This window comes from Martes martes, assembly GCF_963455335.1.
Source record: "Martes martes genome assembly, chromosome: 8".
Lineage (NCBI taxonomy): Eukaryota > Metazoa > Chordata > Mammalia > Carnivora > Mustelidae > Martes > Martes martes.
Window position 1 is genome coordinate 12226045 of NC_137895.1, and position 20115 is coordinate 12246159.

The following is a 20115-nucleotide window of genomic DNA, read 5'->3' on the forward strand; positions in this document are numbered from 1 at the left end:
CTCCTGGTATTCACGCTGTTGTGTGGTCTCCTCCACACTGAATAACCAGCTGGATATTATAGCAAGGATGTATGTGATTTCTGAGGCTGAGTCATAAAAAACACTGTGGCTTCCTCCTCACTCTCTGGGACTGCTCAGTGTGGGAGAAGCCAGCTGCCATGTTGTGAGGGACCCCCGCCCCCCCAGCCAGTGGCCAGAGTCAACGGCCCACCGTGGGAGGGAGCCACCTTGGACGTGTGTCCTCCAGCCCCAGTCCAGCCTTCCGATGAGGGCAGCCCCTGGCTGACGTTCGACTACAATCTCATGAGAGCCCGGGAGCCAGGGGCACACAGCTAAGCCGCTCCCAGATTCCTGACCCATGGAAACTGTGTGAGATCGTAAGTGTTGGTTGTTCCCACTAAGTTTTGGGGATGGTTTGTTCCACAGCAACAGATGACTGACATCAGCCGCCTCAGCCTGCCAAGTTTGGCTGCCACTAGCCTTGGGATGCATCTCAAAATCAGATCAACATCCAAAGAAGGAAGATTTGTCCTCACAATGGTCTTGGGGAAGGATGTCAGCCAACATGGATTAGCAGAACCAAATGGGATCTGCGGGGCGTCTGGACTTTTTAATGAGATTGTGGGGATGGGGTGGGGGGGGCTGTGTAGGACAAACAGGGGAGGCGTGACAAGGCCGGCGTGGACACAGCCAAGGGAGGGGAGTGAAGAGAGCCCAGATCTGGGTGTGAAGACCCAGTGGGAGTCCGGCCTCTGCTGCTTGCTGGCCACGTGACCTTGCCAGGTGACCCGGGCTCCTGGGCCTCTGTTCACTGTTTGTCTAACAGACTTAGCTGACAGGGTCCTTGTGAGGTGGTCAGTCCGGTCCCTGACAGCAGCAGCCAAGAAGGATCTTTTTAAATTGCAAATCCAGTCGCGTCACCCCTTGCTTGAAACCTATCAGCGGCCTCACTGCCCGGACGAAGGCTCATGGCCCCAGCGGGCCTACGCCGCTGCTGTCAGCCTGCGCTCTCTCCCTCCCCTCGCCGCCCCCCCTTCCCAGATTTAACGACACACCCCTCCTCTGGTTTCCAGAAGATGCCACAGTCGATCGGGCCTGTGGGGGTTTCTCCACCTGGAATACGTCCCCTTCTGCTTGCTGGCATCTCCGTACCCTCCAGGTCCCGCTCGTGTGGGACGCCTTCCCTGACCACTGACAGGTGTGTTTGTGTGATAAGTGGAAACACGTGTGTGTCCCCACAAGCGAGTGAGCCCCGCATGGCAGCGGCCTGGCCTCACTCCTGGCTGTGCCCACGGCTCAGGCTCACTGCCGGAGCTGAAATGCTTGTGTGCAGGGTGTGAATAAGCAGAGGGTGGTCCAGACCGGGCGAATCTTCATTTCCATCCACTCCCCACCCTTGGATTCCACTCTGACCTTGGGAGCTCCCAGGGACTCAGGACTCAGGCTGAGTAAACCTTCAAGGGGCCAGTGCTTCCAGATTTCTCTTGGTTCCTCACTTGGGCTGAGCATTCACACCATCCGTAGACTTTTCAAAAAAGCAGATGTCTGAGTCCCATGCTCAGAGATTCCGGTATAGATCTGGGGTGCACTGGACATCGGGAGTACTGCAAGTCCCCCCCCAGGCCAAGCCTCAGAGCCACTGCCCTTCCCAGAGGGGAGACTGGGCAGGGGGGGGGAGCTGGCAGAGCACTTCTACCTGGAGTCTGGACTGTCTCACTGTGTAGGACTGTGGGGCTGGAAATAATGAGAGAAAATCCAGAGGCTATGGTGGGCTAGATACTGTTGTATGGGCTTTCCTTAATTAACTCGCATAATCCGTAGAAGAGGCTGATGAACAAGATGTTCCATTTCACAGATGGGAACACTGAGGCTGGAGCTACGAAGTAACATGCGCAGTTTCCCAGCCACTAGGTGGCAGAAGCAGGACCGGAAGGCTGGGTAGTCTAGTTCTGGCATCCAGTGCGGGGCCATCCTCCATTCCTGGCTAGTGAGTGTTGAGAGGTACCCACTGCCTTCCCATCCTCTGGTGGGGAGGGAGGAGACCTGATGCGGGTGGTGCTGCTTCCCAAGTGACAACTCAGTCCCTTGCCAAAAGGATGTGCCCTGAGCCACCAGCAGGCATCTCGGAGCTGAGATTAGACAGGCACAGCTGACCCATTCTGGGCCGGGCCGGGCTTCTCCAATACTGGAAATGTCCCCCTGGTGACAGAACCCATTGTCAGCCTTAGGAAGAGACAAGTCGCTATGGAAACCACGGGACTCTACAGCCATCCCAGCGGCTGGCTTCGGGGAAACCTTTCCATGGCTCCATCTGAGTCTCTGCTGTGAGGTGGCCGAGGGGGCTCTGGCTAAATGAGCCCCCCATTTGGCCAGGCTGTCAGGCTAACTTGCGGGCGTGCAGCCGCCTGGGAGTGGCTCTCCTCCGATCCAGGCGCACGGAGACGCCGTTTCCAGCCCTTCCGTGGGAAGGTGCGTTGGTGGGGGAGGTCTGCGGGTGATTGACGTGTGGGGTTGAGTACTTTAATTAAAACAGGCATCATGTGCCAGTCAGAAGAAAAGAAAGTTCAACTCGAAGCTGGGGTCATTATCCTGAGCCTCCTTTCAAAAGTTCTTTCCAGGGTTGGGGGGGGTGGATAGTGTGACCTTGTCTAATAGCGGGGCCCAAATCCCTCTGAAGCTTCCCTGAGCTGTCCCTGAGCCCAGCATCGGACAGCATGGGGTCAGTGGGCAGACCCCCTGATGCGCTGACGGTGGACGCTGCGTGCTGGTCCTTCGTGAGCCCCAGACCTGTGCTCCTCAGCCCTGGCATCCCTTAGAAGCACGTGGGCAGCTGTTTTATATCCCCGACGTCTGAGCCTCACCACACCCCAGTCCAGTTAAAAGGAATCTTTGAGCGTGGCTCCGGGCCAGACTCCTCGGTAAAATGCAGCCAGGGCTGAGAGCAAGCCCAGCTTCCTCTTCCTACAGATGGGGAAACAGAGGCCCCAAGAGGCGGAGGGACCTGCCCCAGGCCTCCCAGCAGAAAGGAACCCTGAGGCTGGGACAGTGCTCCTCAGGGCTCCAAAGGTGGGGGTGGGGTAAGGAGCTGGCTCGGAAAAGGGAGGTAGGTGACACTGGGGGGTGGGGGGACTCAGAGCCAGGGAGCTCTGAGAGAAGATGTCATCATCCCTATCTCAGCCAGGAGCTTGGGGTGCAGTGTGGGGAAGCCAGATCTCAGCCTCAACGTTCCTTTAAAAAAAAACAAAAAAACAAAAAAACGTGGAAGAGCATCCGTCCTCTGTAGTAAAGGTGTAGTCACCTGGGAGCTTGTTAGAAAGAAATCTCAGGGCCATTCCAGACCTAGTGACTCAGAGTCTGCATTTTAACAAGATCCCCAGGCGATTCATACGCACGTTCAAATTTGGGAAGCCCTGTAGTCACGGGCCCCGGGACGGAAGCTCTGACACTTGAGTTCTGGTTATGTGACCCAGGAAAGTTCCACAATTTCTCCATCTGCTAGGTAAGGGGACCCTAGCCTTCCAACGGCGAAGCTGGAAGGACCAGAGACGGGGAGCAGCCGGACCAGGTGTGCACAGTTGGAGTGGCAGAGTCGCTTGGAGCAAGAGCACGGCTTCCAGCCCAGCGACTCTCCCTCCGCTGTGTTCCCTCCTTGCTGGGAGCGTGGCAGTGGGGACGGGGGTGCTGCAGACACTCCAAGAGGCCTCCAAGTTCTTCTTTCCATATGTCATTTTGTTCCAGCAGATTCTTTGCTAGAAATCACACCACCCATCTGTAAAACTCCGGGGTTTGGTTCCAGTCCCATGTCTTTGTGATCTAATAAAATAACAAAAGACATCAAAACAAAAGTTGGTGCCAAGAAGAGAAGTCGTTTGAACTAGAGGAAAAAGAATGATGTGTCTACCTTCCTCCTCTTCCTCCTCCTCACTTGTTCCAAGCAGGGTATTGTGCGTACCTGCACCTGTGTGCACTGTGTGCAAGAATGCCTGCACGTGAGTGTGCTGGACACGTGCTTGTGCACGAGTGTGCAAAGGATGTGCCTCGCACGCATGTATGTTGTGTGTGCATGTGTGTATGTGTGTGAGGGTGTCCCCATGCGTGTACATTGGGCATGTGTGTGCGTGCATGCATTGGGCATGTGTGTGTGTGTGCATGATGACTGCACACTCCTGTCTGTTCCTGTGCATGTATGGGGTTGTGTGTATGTGTGTGTGTGTGTGCATGCATGTGTGGTGGTAGATGTGTGCACACCTGTGAGCCACATGTATGAGTGTGTGCTCATGTGTGTGTGTGAGAGCATGTGTGTGTGCAAGCATGCTTGTGAACCAGTGTGTGCATGTGTGTGCCACACACACCTTCCTGACGTGCCTGTGTGCATGTGTGTGCTCACACGTCCACAAGCAAATGCATATGCCTCTGTGTGCGTTGTCTGTGCACACATGTGCTTGTGCACGTCTGTGTGCACACTCGTGCCTGTGTGCACATGTGTGTGTCAGGTCTTCTGGAACATTAGATGACTTCAAGTATGCGCTCTGCAGGAGGGAGGGGGAGTAGAAAGCCCCCCAAAGCCCCCCAAAGCCCTTGACATCCGAGAGGTTGGCTTGCAGCATGGGCTCAGTACAAGCAACCCAAAGGCCCGTGGCTTATCATCGTGGATATTTTTGATGAGTCAAAAATGTCAGCATGGAATGTAGCTAGTAAATGAGCCTCGCTGGCCACCCAGTGATAAATACGATTTCTTTCAGGAAAATGGCCCCAAAAGAACGCGGGTTGCCAGAGCTAATCATGAAAAGAGAGATGAGGACATCTGAAACATTATGTTATTGGCTTTTAGTGGATTAAAGAGCGGAGAGTCGGACTTGGCCCCGGCTTAGATCTGTGGCTCCAGACCAGCCCACCATATGCTGCTGTCAGCGAACTTCAAGGGAAGTGACTCCCCGCCGGGCTCCGCGTGGGGGACGCCTCGGGCAAGGCTACCGAGGCGTGTGTGCGAGACTGGCTTTCGTGTTGACGACAAGTCGCTGACTGCCCGAGACAGCAGCGTCACATTTCGGTTCTGCTCCTTCTTCGAGGGATGGTCTGTGCTGGAAACTACCGTTACCGCCCCAGGTGGGATTCTTCAAGTTCTCTTGTCTTATCTCCCGCGCACGTCAAAAACACCAAGAGGGGTTGGGTGGCATCAAACTTATACAGGCGTGGAAATTATTAGTTTAGTTTTAATATTTTAATGGCTCATCTATATTGAGAGCTGACAATAGGGCAGACGCGAAGCTGGGAGCTTTTATATTAAGTATAATTATATTAAATAGAATGATGTGATTTCCCCCACCTCCAGGAAGCTCTTGCTGGTAAATGCTACAAATCCTCCAGAGGCAGCTAAGACTGTGACCTCCTCTGAGGAACCTCTCCCACCCGTGTCCGTGATTAGTTCCCTCAATCACGGTAACTGGCCCCGCCTCATCCCCAAGGTCCCCTGAGGACCTTGTCGGTCCCTCCCCAGTCCCTGCATGGATCGGGGTGCAGAGAGAACTTGGGTGTGTGGGGTGGACATTAAATGTCACACAGGGGATGCCTGGGTGGCTCAGTCAGTTGGGTGTCTGCCTTCAGCTCAGGTTACGATCTCAGGGTCTTGGGATCGAGCCCCGTATCGGGCTCCGTGCTCAGCGCAGTCTGCTTCTCCCTCTCCCTCTGCCTCAAATAAATACATAAAATCTTTAAAAAAAATAAAAATTAAAAGTCACACAGCCTTCTTCCTTTCCACTGTCTCTGGGGACTCCACTCCCCACCCCCTGGATGGCAGCCAGCACCGCTGCTCTCTCATTTTGGATGGAAATGGAGCGGGCTTTTCTACGCAGGGTTTAATTTCTTGCGAAAACACTGGCGAGCTGGGATGGGTCTCTGGGGGACTGGCCTCTGTCCCCAGCGGGCAGCACACCAGGACGCCGGTCTCCCCAGAAGGCAGGCTTCCTCGAGGCCCCGTTTGGTCCCGTCGGGCTCTGCCCTCTCCACCCCCTCCCTCCCTCGGCTGTCCTCGGAGCCTCGCCGGGGCCCCTGACTCCAGCCCTTCCTGCTCTCCTTCTGGATCTTTCTCAACAGCATCCGGGCAAGCGCAAACCTCTCCGTCCTTGAGAATGTTGGTGATACTACCGGCAGAGCCCCTGGAGCCACCCAGCTCCCTCGTTTTCGTGCCATGCTTCCTTTCCCCTGCACAGCCACGGGCATTTAGAAGGAAGGAGGGAAAGGCGCTGTTGCTGCGTGCACACCATGGTCTCCCTCACCACGCACTCTGCCCCTCCGGCGGGCTTCCTCTGGTGTCCCGTCGACCCTCTTCAGCCCCTTTCTTGGAAGCTTTTGGCAGTTGAGCCCATCTGTGCCTTCTCGAAACTTCCTGTTCCCTTGGCTTCCACGGCCTCACACTCTAGTATTCTGCGCCCCTCTCCTCTCTTTGGCTGTCTGTCCTCTCCTCTGCTTCCTCGTCTTCCTCCTTGGTTGATCCTGTCGGTGCTCTCCCCACAGTGACAGGAGTGCAGACCTATGGAGGCTGACTTCTCCCCCAGGCTTCAGACCCTCACATCGTGCTGGGCAATTGCACTTGAAGGTTGTGGCGGCCACGGATCCACGCCCTCAAATTCAGTTCGTCTTCCCCTCCGGCTCCCCGCCCTTTTGCTTAGAGCTGCCATTTTGGTGACTGGCACCACCGGCCACCCAGCTGCCTAAATGCCAGCACCGACTCTCCACGCCATGCAACACCCCACAGCTGCTGGATCCCAGGTCTGCCCTCCCAAATCTGCCCTCCCCCTACCATCCCACAGCGTGTCCCCAAAGAGGCTCTTCTGTGGCAGTAGCTCCCTCCTGGACAACTGCAGCTGTTTCTTACCTGCTTTCCTTGCCTCCTGTCCTGCCCCCCAGCCCTCCCCTGCAGCCAGAGTGGGCTTCCCGAAGGGGTAGCTGATCATGTCTCTTCCATTCATCTACCCGCTCCTGGTGTATTTATTGAAGACCTACTGTATGGGGGGGGGGCACTACGCTATGCTGGACATGTGCCTTAGTCCTGGGCAGTTCACATTCCAGGGGAAGAGACCAGTAACCACATGTTATAGAGTCAAGGGGTGATAAGTTTACCCAGAAAGATAAAGCAGGGAAGAGGATGGAGAGGGATGGACCAGGGGAATCTTAAGTGGAGAGGTCAGGAGAAGCTTCTTTGAGGACATGATATTTGGGAATGGAGTGGCCAAGTGAGCCAGTGGGGTCTGTAGAGGAAGAAATGTTATAGGCAGAGATAAGTCAGTGCAAAGGCCCTGTGGCAGCTGGGTATTTAGTAGGCTTTTGCCCTCTATGCTCCACCTGCATTGAGCTCTAGTCCCTTGTATACTCTGTTTAGAAACCTACTTCTAGCTTTTAATTTGTTAGTTTTGACTCCAGCATCATCCCCCCCAGAGAGATCAGTGCAGGTCCTCACCCCTGCTGGATTAGGAGGCCCTCCTCTGGGCTTCCGCAGCCCCATCATACCATGTGACAAACTACCTTGCAATTGCTGTTTATTTGGCTGCTTGTTCTTTGTGGAGCAGGGACTGCTTCTGATTCGTATCTGTGCCCTGAGACCTGGACAGTGAAGAGCATTTGGTAAATGTCTTAAATTTGTCTCACTGCCTAACCAACCCCTCCAAAGTCAGTGGCACGAAACAACAACCACTTTATTCTGCTTTCAGATCCTGTGATCATGAATTTGGCCAGAGCACGGTGGGAATGGCTTATCTCTGTTCCATCATGTCCAGAAGATTCGAACGGCTGGGGCCGGAGCCACCTGGAGTCTCCGGCACCCACATGTCTGGCTTTCAGGCGGGGCTCAGCTAGGACGGCGCCAGGATCACCTCCCACAGACAGCCTCCCCACGTGGATCGTGGATGGGACGTCTCACAGCACAGTGGCTGGGTTCTCAGAGCAAGACAGTGTTCTAAGAAAACCAGGCGGAGCACATGGCCTTTCCTGAGCTGGCCTCGGAAGGCACAGAGTGTCCCTCTTGGCACACTCCGCAGATCAAAGCAGTCAGAAGTCCATCCAGGTTACGGGGAGGGGACGTAGATCCCACCTTTCGGGGGGAGGTGCTTCATGGAATTTGGGAGCCACGTCTTAGAACTCTGCAGTGACCACATGTGGACATACAGCTTGTCTCTGTGGTCCCCACTGAGGTTCAGGGAGGAAGAAGCAAGAGGTGCCAAGAAGCGATCTGTCCAAGTGGGCTCCCGGGAGGCACGCCGCGAGAGCTGCTGGGGCAAGGCCGGGGAGCGTGCTCGCCCAGGTGGGCTGGCCAGAGAGCCTCCTGGCACAGAAGCCACTGTGGCTGGCACTTAGCACATGCCAGGCAGCCTTCTGAACGTTACACAAGTATTAATTCATTAACTCATTACAACCCAGTGAGATGGTGGTGTGATGACCTCTCCCTTTTTTAAAATTTTATTAATTTATTTGACAGAGAGAGAGAGAGAGAGAGAGCGAGCACAAGCAGGGGTAGCAGAAGAAGGAGAAGCAGGCTCTCCACTGACCAGGGAGCCTGATGCGGTACTCGATCCCAGGACCCTGGGACCATGACCCGAGCCAAAGGGAGACACTTAACCAACTGAGCCACCCGGGCACCCATGATTACAAAAGAGGAAAGCGAGTCACAGAGAAGCTCGGTGTGGCGGATGAAGCCGCGTTCATCATTCTTCATGCCATACGCGCGAGCACCTTGCCGCGTGACTCCCCTGGAGTGGACAGTGCGATTCCTGACCCCGTGGAGTGTGGGCTGGTCACGTGACTTGCCTTGGCCAGTGGAACAGGAAGTGACTGTGTTTCCGTCCCGGGCTGAGGCCCACCCTTTTGTGATCCGATGATCCGTCCTGAGAAATGCATTCCCTGGGTGGTTGTGGGCTTCTTCAGCCCCGGGGGTCCCAAAATGGATGCATGAAACAGACTAGAACCCAACTGGGACCCTGGAGCCAGGGCCAGGACCGGAGGGATGTGCGTGTGGCAACTGTCTCTGGGGCAAAATTTAGAGAGCTGCCAAAAAACTCGGGAATCAAGCCAAATAATATTTTCATGTAAATTTTTAAAAATAAAAAGTAATGCAAAAAATCTGCTGCTATAGACTGAGTGCTTGTGTCCCCCAAAATTCCCATGTTGAAACCTAACTCCCAGTGGGATGGTATCTGGAGGGGGGCCCTTGGGAGGCGATAAGTTCATGAGGGTAGAGCCTACATGAGTGGGATTAATATCTTTATAAAAAAAAAAGACCCCAGAGAACTTCCTCATCCCTTCCGCTGTGTGAGCGCACAGTAAGAAGACTGACATCTATGAGCAAGCAGGTTTCACCAGATCCGGGAGTTGCCGGCACCTTAACCTTGGGCTTCCCAGCCTCTAGAACTGTGAGAAATAAATTTCTGTTGTTTTTAAGTCTGTTTATGTTGCAGTATGGGAAAGCTGTTAATACTCAATTTATGGTATTTTTGCTATAGCAACCTGAATGGACTGAGACATTCACAATGAACAAAATAGCAACATTTCCCGTAAGGACAGGATCCATATTGAAGCCCAGCCCAGCCCTGTGCAGAGTTCCTTTTCCTAGATGAAGCTGGAGTCCCTCCCTGGGTCCATTCTCCAGCCTCCTCCGCCTGGCAGATGGTCCTGGCCCTCTTCCCTTAATTTCTGCGGAGACCCTAACGAGATTGATCTCAGATTCCAAAGCCAGGTGCCAGACCGAAGGCATAAGTTTCAACATATCTGGCCAAGAACCAGCTACTTGATTCTCATACTTCTCACCTATGTCAAAGATATAAAGGAGTTGGTCATGAAAGGGTCTTGGGGGAAAGGGACATTTCCAAGACCGCTATGGCATGCTGTGGGAATGTGTGCTCTTCATTTTAAGTCTAGAGTGCTTGACGCATGTCCTTGTAGCTGAGGGCTCTGTGGACCACTGTCTGTCCTCTGCCTGATAAATCTAATGAATGATAGACGGTCTGAGTTAGAGACCGGAGATCCCTCCTGAATTCAGAGCAGTTTATACTCTTTAACGCTGGCTGGGGCTAAGGATGTGAGTTTCATATAGACCAGATGTGGGAAATCCACAAGAGAAAGCTGGTAATGCCTGAAGCCCCATCTAAGAGAGTTCACTGGAGGGGCAAGAAATCTCAGCACAGGAAACCAACAGGTATTAGAACATTCCTAGAGGCTGTGGAAAGACGTAGCAAGCAACCCACATAAAGAGGCACGGAACTACATCAAGCTGCCCGCAGGTGAGCCACTGCCAGGGATGGTGGGACAGGCTTGGGAAAATCTACAAAATGCTTGTGATTTTAATGTCATTGTGAAACATCACCCATGCTCCAAGTGTGACACTTTCTTACTGTGACACCACAGTACCAGGGAACTAAGACCTTTCATGCTTCTCCGACCACCTCCCCCGACCCCTGCCAGACCCACCTCCCAAGGACCAAGGGCAGAGGAGAGAGAAACTGAAATTAGCCAAAAGGGAAGCCAGAGAGCAAGGAAAGGAGAACTTGCCCATCCTTCTCTTCCTCAGTTTCCACCTTTTTGTGCAAGCAGACCACAGCGGGGCGGAGGGGGGAAGGTCTTCCCTTTTTGCCTGAAGACTGAACTGTCCATCATCACACGGGCAAAGGATTTTAAGGGAGGTTACATCTGCCACCTAAACAGCTTTGGGTACAGATGAGAAAAACCACGGGACAGTCCAAGTTTTGATCGAGGTGCAGGAGAAAATCAAGCCCAGATTCACTTTAAGGAAGCAGTGGCAGGGAAGTCAGGTTGCGCTCGGTGGCCCGAGGTCTGGACCTAATGGGTGAGGGTGCCCGGATGACCGTTAGCTGGCCAGCCAGGTGGCCTCTCCCATTTCTCCTTGCAGAGGTGCCCCTGGGCACGGGGCCACCGGGCAAGGAACTGTGTTTCTCAGCCCTTCTCGCCAGCGTGCATGGCCAGGGAAAGGGAGTGGAGGGGCCCGACTGCAGCATCCTTTGCAGTCTCTTCCCCTACCCTCGCTGGCGGAAGGGGAATGTGGTTTATGGGGTGAACGTGGCTTTGACCTTGCAGATGGTGACATGGGGATGTCACCCCTAGAGATGGGGTGGCCTGAAACCTGGATGCCTGCATGACCTGTGGAGCAGAGCCAGCCCCTGGCCTAGTGCGCTCAGCTCAGACTTCACCATGAAACAGCCATCATCACGGTCCTCTGTTGCCACGGCTGGACCTTTTGTGGTGAGCTATAGAGCATCTCACTCCCTGTGCACGACATCCGCTCCAGGTTACTGAACTGCGTTCAGATGTCTCTCCCTCCAGAGAGCAGCCCCTCAGCCAATTCAGTGATTGAAAACTCTGGGGAGAAAACACGCTTGGTGATCAAACGTGGCTTCTAGCTCAGCTCTGCCCCCTCACCACTGTGCAACCTCAGACAAGTGGCTTCACCTCTCTGGGCCTCGATTCCTGGTACGTAAAATAAAAGGGGAGTCATAATCCTTCCACACACACAGCTTTGCCACGAGGATCCAACAAGAGGCCCAGCATGGTGCTCAGTGCACCGTAGGTCTTCAACAAAGGCCACCCTCCCTCCCTACCCCTGTTCCCGGCAGCCTTTGCTGCGGAGCCCCAGCTGGCCCCAGCAAGCCGTGACCCAGACTGAATTTCCCTTTTGAGTGACAGGTTCAGGGAGGTGGAACAAAATAAATACTTGGAGTTTGCAGCACAGAATTCTCTGAACTCAGATTCCCAGCATGCCCGTCCTGGGGTCGGGAACTACGACGGCTGTCCTGCACTTGTCTCTGAATGGTTTCACAGTGGGGGAATTTTCCTACCATTCGCTTCTACCCTCTGTCCCAGGGCTAAGCAGAGATCTGTGGGGCTAGTGTCCTCTACCGCAGCCAGCGCCCCCATGCCCAGTGACCCCAGCCCAGGGAGAGCCTGAGGAATGCAAGGAGCCGGGGCCAGGCCCAGGCTGGAGCAAGCGTGCTCTGTTTAGTAACGAGCAGAATGTCATGCATTGTGGAATGGGAATATCAATTCCTCCTTGCAGAGAACGTAGGGTTGCAAGGGGCTTCTTCGTATGTTGTCTGGTCCAGCTGCCCTGTCCCCACCTCCCATGTAGAGCTAAAGAAGCTCAAGTGTCTGGGAAAGGACATGACTTATTCAGAGTCCCCAGCAGGGGGAGGGAGTGGCAGAGAGGGCCGGGGCTTGGCCCACAGGGGAAGGCTTGCTCTGCTGAGCCCAGCTGCGTCCCCATGAGCCCTTCTAAAGACACCGCGCTGGCCTGTGATACAGGGGATGGTGTCGGCCTCCATGTCTCACACTTACAAAGTCCAGGACTAGGAAAGCGTCAACGTGATTTGCCTCCTACGATTGCCCTCTCTGCCTAGTGTGGGCAAAGGATGGAAGGGGGGCTAGGCTCCCAGGTGGGCAGAACGGGGAGCTCTCCTCCTGCTCCCCCACGCCCCAGGCCCGCCTGGTTTCGCTTCTGCCCTAGCCAGGCTCCCCTCGCTTTGTGAATGTCTGGACTGAGACCTCGCCCTCTGAATTGAGAGCCCGGTCGCCTACATGCTTGTTGGCATTTCTTGATCAAAAACACAGACCATCGGGGCGCCTGGGTGGCTCAGTGGGTTAAAGCCTCTGCTTTCAGCTCAGGTCGTGATCCCAGGGTCCTGGGGATCGAGCCCCGCATCGGGCTCTCTGCTCGGCAGGGCGCCTGCTTCCCTTCCTCTCTCTCTGCCTGCCTCTCTGCTTACCTGCAATCTCTGTCAAATAAATAAATAAAATCTTAAAAAAAAAAACAACAACAAAACACAGACCATCAGTGCAAAAATCCTTTTCTCGCCCACACGAAGCTGAGATGGCCTCTGGTTTCGAATCCCCCATCTGCCACGGCACCAGCTTTGCACCGTCTGGGAAAAGTTGGGGACAGCAGGGTGAACACGAGGAGAGGGTTTCTCGTGGAGCTGAAGGGGGGCGGGGCTTGAGACGCCAAGGATAAAGCACGCAGCAGGTGCAACACCAGTCTCCTCCACTTCCCTCCACCCTGGGGGTAGGTTCGGGGTGGCACAGGCTCAAGATCCTGTCCCTTGACCTCCACCCTCAGCCCCTCCCACACCCTGCTTCACTCCACACGAGGGCTCACTCTGCTCGCCCAGGGTTTACTAAATACTGTCCAGAAAGTTGTACATCAAGTCAACCATACAGACCTGGGCTCTGTCCTGACCTTGAGAACCAACTGTCCAACTGAAGGTGCCCAGTACTGACAGATAACTCTTTATTGTGGGGCATGACCTGAGCACAGGGGCGCTCTATCTGCTCGATACCAGCAGGACCCCCTACCCAAGGCTTGGTGATGCAAAAATGTTTCCAGACGATGCCAATCATTCCCGGGGGCCAAATCAATGGTCTCCAGGGGCCCCACAGAACTCAGACCTATGGTGGCCCCAAAGGGCTAATGATCCATGGGGTGGGGAGGACCTCGTCTGACCTTGCTACCCCTCCGGAGGGACACTGCCAACTCAGCACGCACCTCCCAGAAGCCCAGAAGAGCAAGGGCCAAGAAAGGGGCACAACCTCCTGTTTTGGGGTGCCCCTCCCCCATCCATTCAAACTTGAAGACTGACTCAGTGCTGCCCCATGGGCAGGTGTGATCCAGGGAGGCCAAGGCCAGCTTTGGTTGGAGGAAGAAGCAAACCTCTGGGAAGCAGAGAAAATTCACATGGTCAGGAACACAGCTTAGAAACAAACCCACTTTAATTGGTAGCGTACACAGAGATCTGGGGCAGCAGGGGGACATCATGGGGTGGGACCAGGCCACACACCTGTCCTGGCGATGGTACCCGGTCTGCTTAGAGGGTGCAGGCTGGGGCTGGGTGAGGGCATGGAAGCAGGGTGCCAGGAGAGAGGGATAGGATACGGCAAGCTGGGGTTGGGGCCCGTGTAGAACTCAGTGTTCACGTGTGTGTACACAGAATTTACAGGAACCCTCAAAGGGCGATCTAGAGAAAGGGTCAGAGAAAAGGCGCCTCTGGTTTCTGAAGGGCCCCTCCCCCCACCCGGGGCTGAGGAAGCATGGGGAGGGGTGTGCCCGATACCCAGACTTAGCCCCACTTCTGCCAATCACAGACTTGCCGTGTGCGCTGAGACCAGAGAGACAGTCACCCTCTCTGGGCCTCAGAAAGAGTCACTAGATGATCACTAAGATTCCTGGTAGGCCTAAATCTCAATATTTTAAAGGAGATTAAGATACAAAATGTATTTGTTAAGAGCTGATGACAAGACGACAAGACCTTTGGTCCACATGCTCAAATCCCGCCACACCTGGTCTGCAGCAGTCCAGCGCTAGGCACAGGCTAGGGACCCCCAAGGAGCTTTCCCACCTACCTCTCCGGGCTCAGCTCCGGTTCCCAGCTGCTCCTGCACCCCCCCACCCCCCCACCGCCAAACAGCACACAGGGCACAAGGCAGTGGGGCAGCAGGGGTGGGCACAGGCCATGCGGGTAAGGGAAAGAGGCCAGGGCTGGGAAAGGGCCTGGCCTGGGAGGCGTAAAGTGCACTGCTCACCCTCTTTGTTTCCTAGCACACAGTGGACCCAGCACCCAGCAGGTGCTCAATAAATGCTTAAGAAGCAAGCACAGTAGGAGACAGCGTGGTTCGAGGCAGATCCCTGCCCTGAACCGGGTGCCGCGGGGATGGGCTGAAGCGTACCACCTCCCCGTGTCTCACCCGCCTCCTCTGTGACACGGGGGAGGGAAGGGGATGGGGGTCAGGGGTCGGGAGGGGGCAGGAGGAGAAGCAGCTCCAGCCTGCCTTCCCCCCCCCGCCCAGTGCAAGTGTAAACTGTGAAGCTCATGACGGAGGGCAGTGTCTAGCCGGAGGCAGGACCCTGGAACCCTGTCCGGGATCAGGATCGGGGGAGGGAGGGGTCCCCAGGAGAGGCAGTGGGGTCCGGCCAGTGAGGCAGGGGCAGCTTTTACAGTACAAGGATTTCCGTTCCTATAGCTACGCACAATGGGAGGACAGCTAGGACTTCAAAGCACAACCAGCAGACAGAGGGGAGGAAACTTCGAGAGAGAGAGAGAGAGAGAGACAGAAAGACAGACAGACACGGCAGAGGCCGGTGGAAGCCAGGCAGTCCAGGGATGGGCGTGGTCCAGGGACATGGCCACGCTCCTCTTCCTTCATAGAGTCAGCGGCCACTGGCTCACCGTCAGAGACACCTGAGGGCCACCCCCAGTGTGGGGGTGGGAACAGCTAAGCCGAGACCAGAGGGCCTGAGTCCTCTCCCACTCTGCTCTGGGGGGCTCGGTTCCACCCCGCTACGACTGTTCCAGGAGTCTCCCTCCAGGTAGGGAGTCTGGCCCTTCTGGCATCAGCATTTCTACAGCCCTAAGGTTAGGGCGGCCCTGATTTGGGTGCTGGAAGCACAGGGGACCTCAGAAAAGCAGAATCGGAGGGAAGTGGTGAAAAGGCAGGAGAACATACAGAGGTCAGAGACTGGGGTCGCCCATTCTGGCGCCAGAGACCTTCGAACATGGCTGCCGTTGGGGGTCTCATTGGGGGGGGGGACATGGCCAGCGGGCACATGGGGCCACCTCCTGGAAGGCACCGCCCTAGCCCCACCCCTGCGTCCCTCCCGGTCACTGGATGGTGCATTTGTCCCGCTCGCGGGCCTGGCCCTCCCGAAGGACCTTGGCCTTGATGTACTTGAGGTCACTGTTGACGCTAGGGCGGCGGGCAAAGGGCGAGACCATGCCGTAGGCGTCCATGTCCTTGACGCGGCGCATGCAGAAGGGCCGAGGGTGGAAGGCGTCGCCGTACTGCACAGAGATCTTGCGGTGCAAGGCCGGGCTCATCTCGTGGGGCAGCTTGGCCATGCTGAAGAGCACGTAGAACATCTCGTCCACGTTGGTGTTCTTCTTGGCCGACACCTCGAAGTAGGCGCAGTTCTCGTCCCCGGACACCAGCAGCTCGGCCTCGGTGGTGGGCACCTGCCGACACAGCTCACCGTGGTCGTTCTTATTGCCACAGATGACCATGGGCAGTTCCGCCGCCTCCTTGGTCTTGTTCTTCAGGCAGGATTTGACCTCCAGGATCTGCTTCTGGAGGCGCTTGACCTCGTCGAAGGACTCCCGGTTATCCAGGCTGAACACCAGGATGAAGACGTCACCTGTGGGGAGAGGGACACAGGTGGGGAGGCTGCCCCTTCCAGACACTGACTCAACCCTCCCGGCCAGTCCAAGGAGGAGTCGCTGTTCTCCCCATTTTCCAGAGCAGGAAGCCGAGGCCCAGAGGGGTCAAGCCCTTGTTCAAGGTCACACAGCAAATGTGTGGCTCAGCCTGGCTCAGACGCAGTTAATTCCTCCAACACCGCCCAGCAGGGCTGGAGAGGGAGTGAGCCGCTTGTGAATTTGTGCAGACTGTGTTAGAATGATAATAATAATAACCGTACAATTTTCACGACAGCAGGGGTCTCGCCCGACTTGTTCGGTGCACATCTCCTGGGGCCTGGAATCATGCCTGACACATCGGAGGCACTCAGAGTGCGGGCATCCGACACGCCTACATTCATATCTGGCCCCTGGCACTTGCTGGCCATGCGGCCCGGGGCAGGGCAGGCGGCCTCTCTAAACCTTAGTCTTCTCCACCCGTCCCACGTGGATGAAATACATCTTTTTGTGCGGGTTTCCCTGGATAATGAGTGGAGAGGGGTCCAGGCTCAGAGGTCTTGTGTCTCGAGACACCAACGGGAACAAGCCCCTGCGAGAACCAGCATGGGCCGCGGGCTCCACGCGCACTTTCCTCCCGACTCCTCCCAAAGCCTCTGAGAGGGGGATTTCTGCACCTTCCTGGTATAGGTGAGCAAAGAGAGGCTCAGGAAGGGCGAGCAACCCACCCAGGCTCACACAGCGTGAACGTGGGTAGGTCGAGACGTGGACCCGCTGCTGTCCTTACCTAGCCAGTGCCTGGCCCACAGGTGCTCTCTGCTTCTTGAATAAATCACGGATGAGTAAGTGAGTGTCAGCCTCCAAGACCCACACGGTCCCTGCTTCAACTCACTGCATCACTCAAAACAGGTCTTTGGGTCTGAAACGGGCTGCTCGCGGGGGGGTGGGGGGGAGAAAGAGGCTGGGCCCACATCCCAGTCTCTGGAGGTTACCATTGGGATTACAGGCTCATGCTCAAACTGGCCTCACTACGTAAGAACCTGTGGGGAGATGTCCAAAATCCATTCCCCAAACAAGGAAACCGAGGCTCAGAGACTCATGCTATGTTCAGAACCATGATCCAGCCAACGGTGTGCCCTTCACCGTGCGCTCCAGGGCAGAGGGAGACGGTGTCACCCATGACCTTGACCCCCAGCGCCCAGCGCCCAATGGGTGTCTGTAAAGCTGGGTGAATGGGCGGAATGGGATGGGAAGAATGGGGGTGGGGGCCCCCCGAGAGAGGCACCTGTAAGGCGGCCCCAGCCTGGCCTGCCAACCCCGTCCCGTTAGGCTAATCCTGGGCCCCTGAGGACTCAGCGGCCTTGACATATTCAGATGCGAGACTGCGATGCCAAGCTTCAGAGACAGCCTGGCTGGCAGCTGGAAAGAGAGCCGGCAGCAGAATTAATGGCTTTCAGAATTTCCTGCGCACCAGCACCAGGTTGGAAAATGAGGCACGGGCTGGTGGGTGAAAAAAAAAAAGCAGCAGACAGATGTGCTCTGAATCCTAAGTGCACGTTCAAAAGAGACGGACAAAAACCCTCCCGGTCACAACGATGATACAAACATAAAGGTCAGTGTGTTCGTGGGGGGTCCAGAAGCGTCCCCGCCAGACTGATGGGGTGGCCACCACCGGGAGGGGACAGGAGTCCGGCGTTGGGGACGCAGGACAAGGGGGCTTCTTTAGCCTTCTCTGTGTTTACAGGAGGGTGTGTTTGCAAATCACTGGTGTAATTAAAAAATGAATTTTGGAAATACGCTCGTGGTCCTCCTCTACATCTGTCTCCCTCCTCCCTCTAATGTTAGCCTTTATTTATATTAGTGGGTGCCTGGTCCCCTCCCCAAGGCAAGGAAAGCAGATATCCCTGCACCCCCAGCAGCTGCTTGAAGTGTCCTCACAGCTACATTGCGGGGGAAGCAAGCCAATGTCCGCCGTGCCGCTGGGGAAACTGAGACTCAGATCTCTGATCACACCTCGGAGCCACCAAGTGGCTCCGGGTCAACCCAGGGCTCCTTCCATCCACACACAGCCTCTCCAAACTATGGGGTGGGTCGGACAGTCTGCAAGGACAGCCTACAGGAAGAAGCCATCTGCACAGGGTGCTGAAGGAGGGGGCTTGGCTCAGGTGCGAGGGAAGGAGTGCACACGGCGTGCATTTCTTAGTCCAAGAGCATCTCCGTTTGGGGGGTTATTTTAGTGATGGCTGGGGGTGGGGCACTTGCTCACTCCTTCCCTTCATCACCGCCCAGCAGTGGGAGGAGCACGGCTCAGGTAAGAACTCTGCCTAGCCCCGAGCAGGCACTCTATAAATGCTGGGTTAGTGTAAGACCAGTGTTTGCTGAGCACTTACTCTCTGTTCACCAAGCACTTCTGCTGTATGAACTCACTTACTTCTCACCGTGACCTTTGGGGTGGGCACTGACACCATGCTCTCACAGAGAGAACCAAGCTGCAGACAGATAAAGTCACTTGCCCAGAGGTACGAAACCAGGAAGCAGCTGCCCCGGGCAGACCGGTTTCCGGCCCGCCCTCCTACAGCCACCACGGGGAAACTGCCTGGATTAGGCTAAGGATGGCCCAGGCCCCCATCTCCACCTGCCCCCTTAATCCTGGGCAATCTCTCTTCCCTCCCTGCCATTCCCAGCAGGGCCAAGAGACTACAGGACAGTTTCGTGGTGGAGAAGGAGAGCCAGACGGCCAAGGAGCGCCTGTGTTACCACCTGGACTAACTTAACCTCTCTGGGCCTCAGTTTCCCCACTTGTAAAATGGAAGCAAAGCCTCATCTCCCAGGGTGGTTGTGAGGACGAACGAAACCCACACAAGCTCTAAGAATGGGCTCAGGCATGATGCTTGAGAAGCATTAGCGATTGCCACCACTGTTAACTGTGATTATTACTAAGTTACCGGCCTGGGCCGGGCTCCTTCCTGCCCTTCGACTGACTGCTCCCTGGGGCCCGCCCTTACTGCTCTGAGGGGCAGCAAAGGCCTGGGATGCTCAGAGAACTGAGGCCAGCAGACTGACCCTGGGCCCCAGGGCTCTGCAGGGCCACCTCCAGCAGGAGGGAGGCGGGAGCCCCTCTCTGCTCCCCAGAGAGGACTACCCCTCTCCCCCGCCCCTACGCCCGCCTGCATCAGCGCCTGATCTTCTGGAAGACAGCCCTGCAGCACTCGATGCCAGCCAGCCGGTGTGGGATTTGGGTCCCAGCTTGGTCACCTGCTCCGGCAAGCGGCACCCACCCTCTCTGCCCCTCCCCACGCCCGGGGGTGGGGCCGGCGGTGAGCGGATACGTGCCCCCCACCCCAGCCCCGGGCACCCACCTGTGAGGATGGAGAGCCTGCGCATGGCAGGGAAGGGGTGGTTGCCGGACGTGTCCAGGATGTCCAGCTGGTACATGTCTCCTCGGATGTTGTAGACCTTCCGGTGGAAGTCCTCGATGGTGGGCGTGTACTGGTCCTCGAAGCGGCCGTTGAGGAAGCGGGAGACGATGGAGCTCTTGCCCACCCGTGAGGCGCCCAGCACCACCATGCGGTACGAGTTCTTGGCGGGCACGCTGAGCGTGCAGTTCCCGCTGGACAAGGTCTTCATCATGGCTCGGGCCGGCGGCACAGAGCGGGGAGCCGACGCCAGGAGGCCCTGCACCCGGCCCTGCAGCCTCTTGCTGGCCGTCTTGGTCTCCTCCGTGGGGCTCCTGTCTAGGGGTCCGCTTTCTGTCTGTAAGATGGAGACGTTAGACTGGGGCGTCTCTAGGGGGCCTGGCAGCCCTGCCCGCGCCTTCATTCACGCCCTCTCGGCCTCCTTCCTGCCCATCCACCCACCACACAGGGGCTCACCGCCCTGGCGTCCGTTCACCCCCTGTTTATTCCGGCCCAGGAAGGCTGGGGCCTGAATTTTCGCTTTA

General features: G+C 56.3%; 1 protein-coding gene across 1 annotated transcript; it reads right to left on the reverse strand.

The window, feature by feature from the left end:
• Positions 1–15647: 15647 nt before the first annotated feature.
• RASD2 (RASD family member 2) lies at positions 15648–19805 on the reverse strand (the record flags this gene model as incomplete). The annotated part of the gene is made up of 2 exons (XM_080812325.1): positions 15648–16177; positions 19535–19805. 2 exons carry the CDS (start codon positions 19803–19805, stop codon positions 15648–15650), a joined length of 801 nt encoding a protein of 266 aa, XP_080668451.1.
• Positions 19806–20115: the final 310 nt, after the last annotated feature.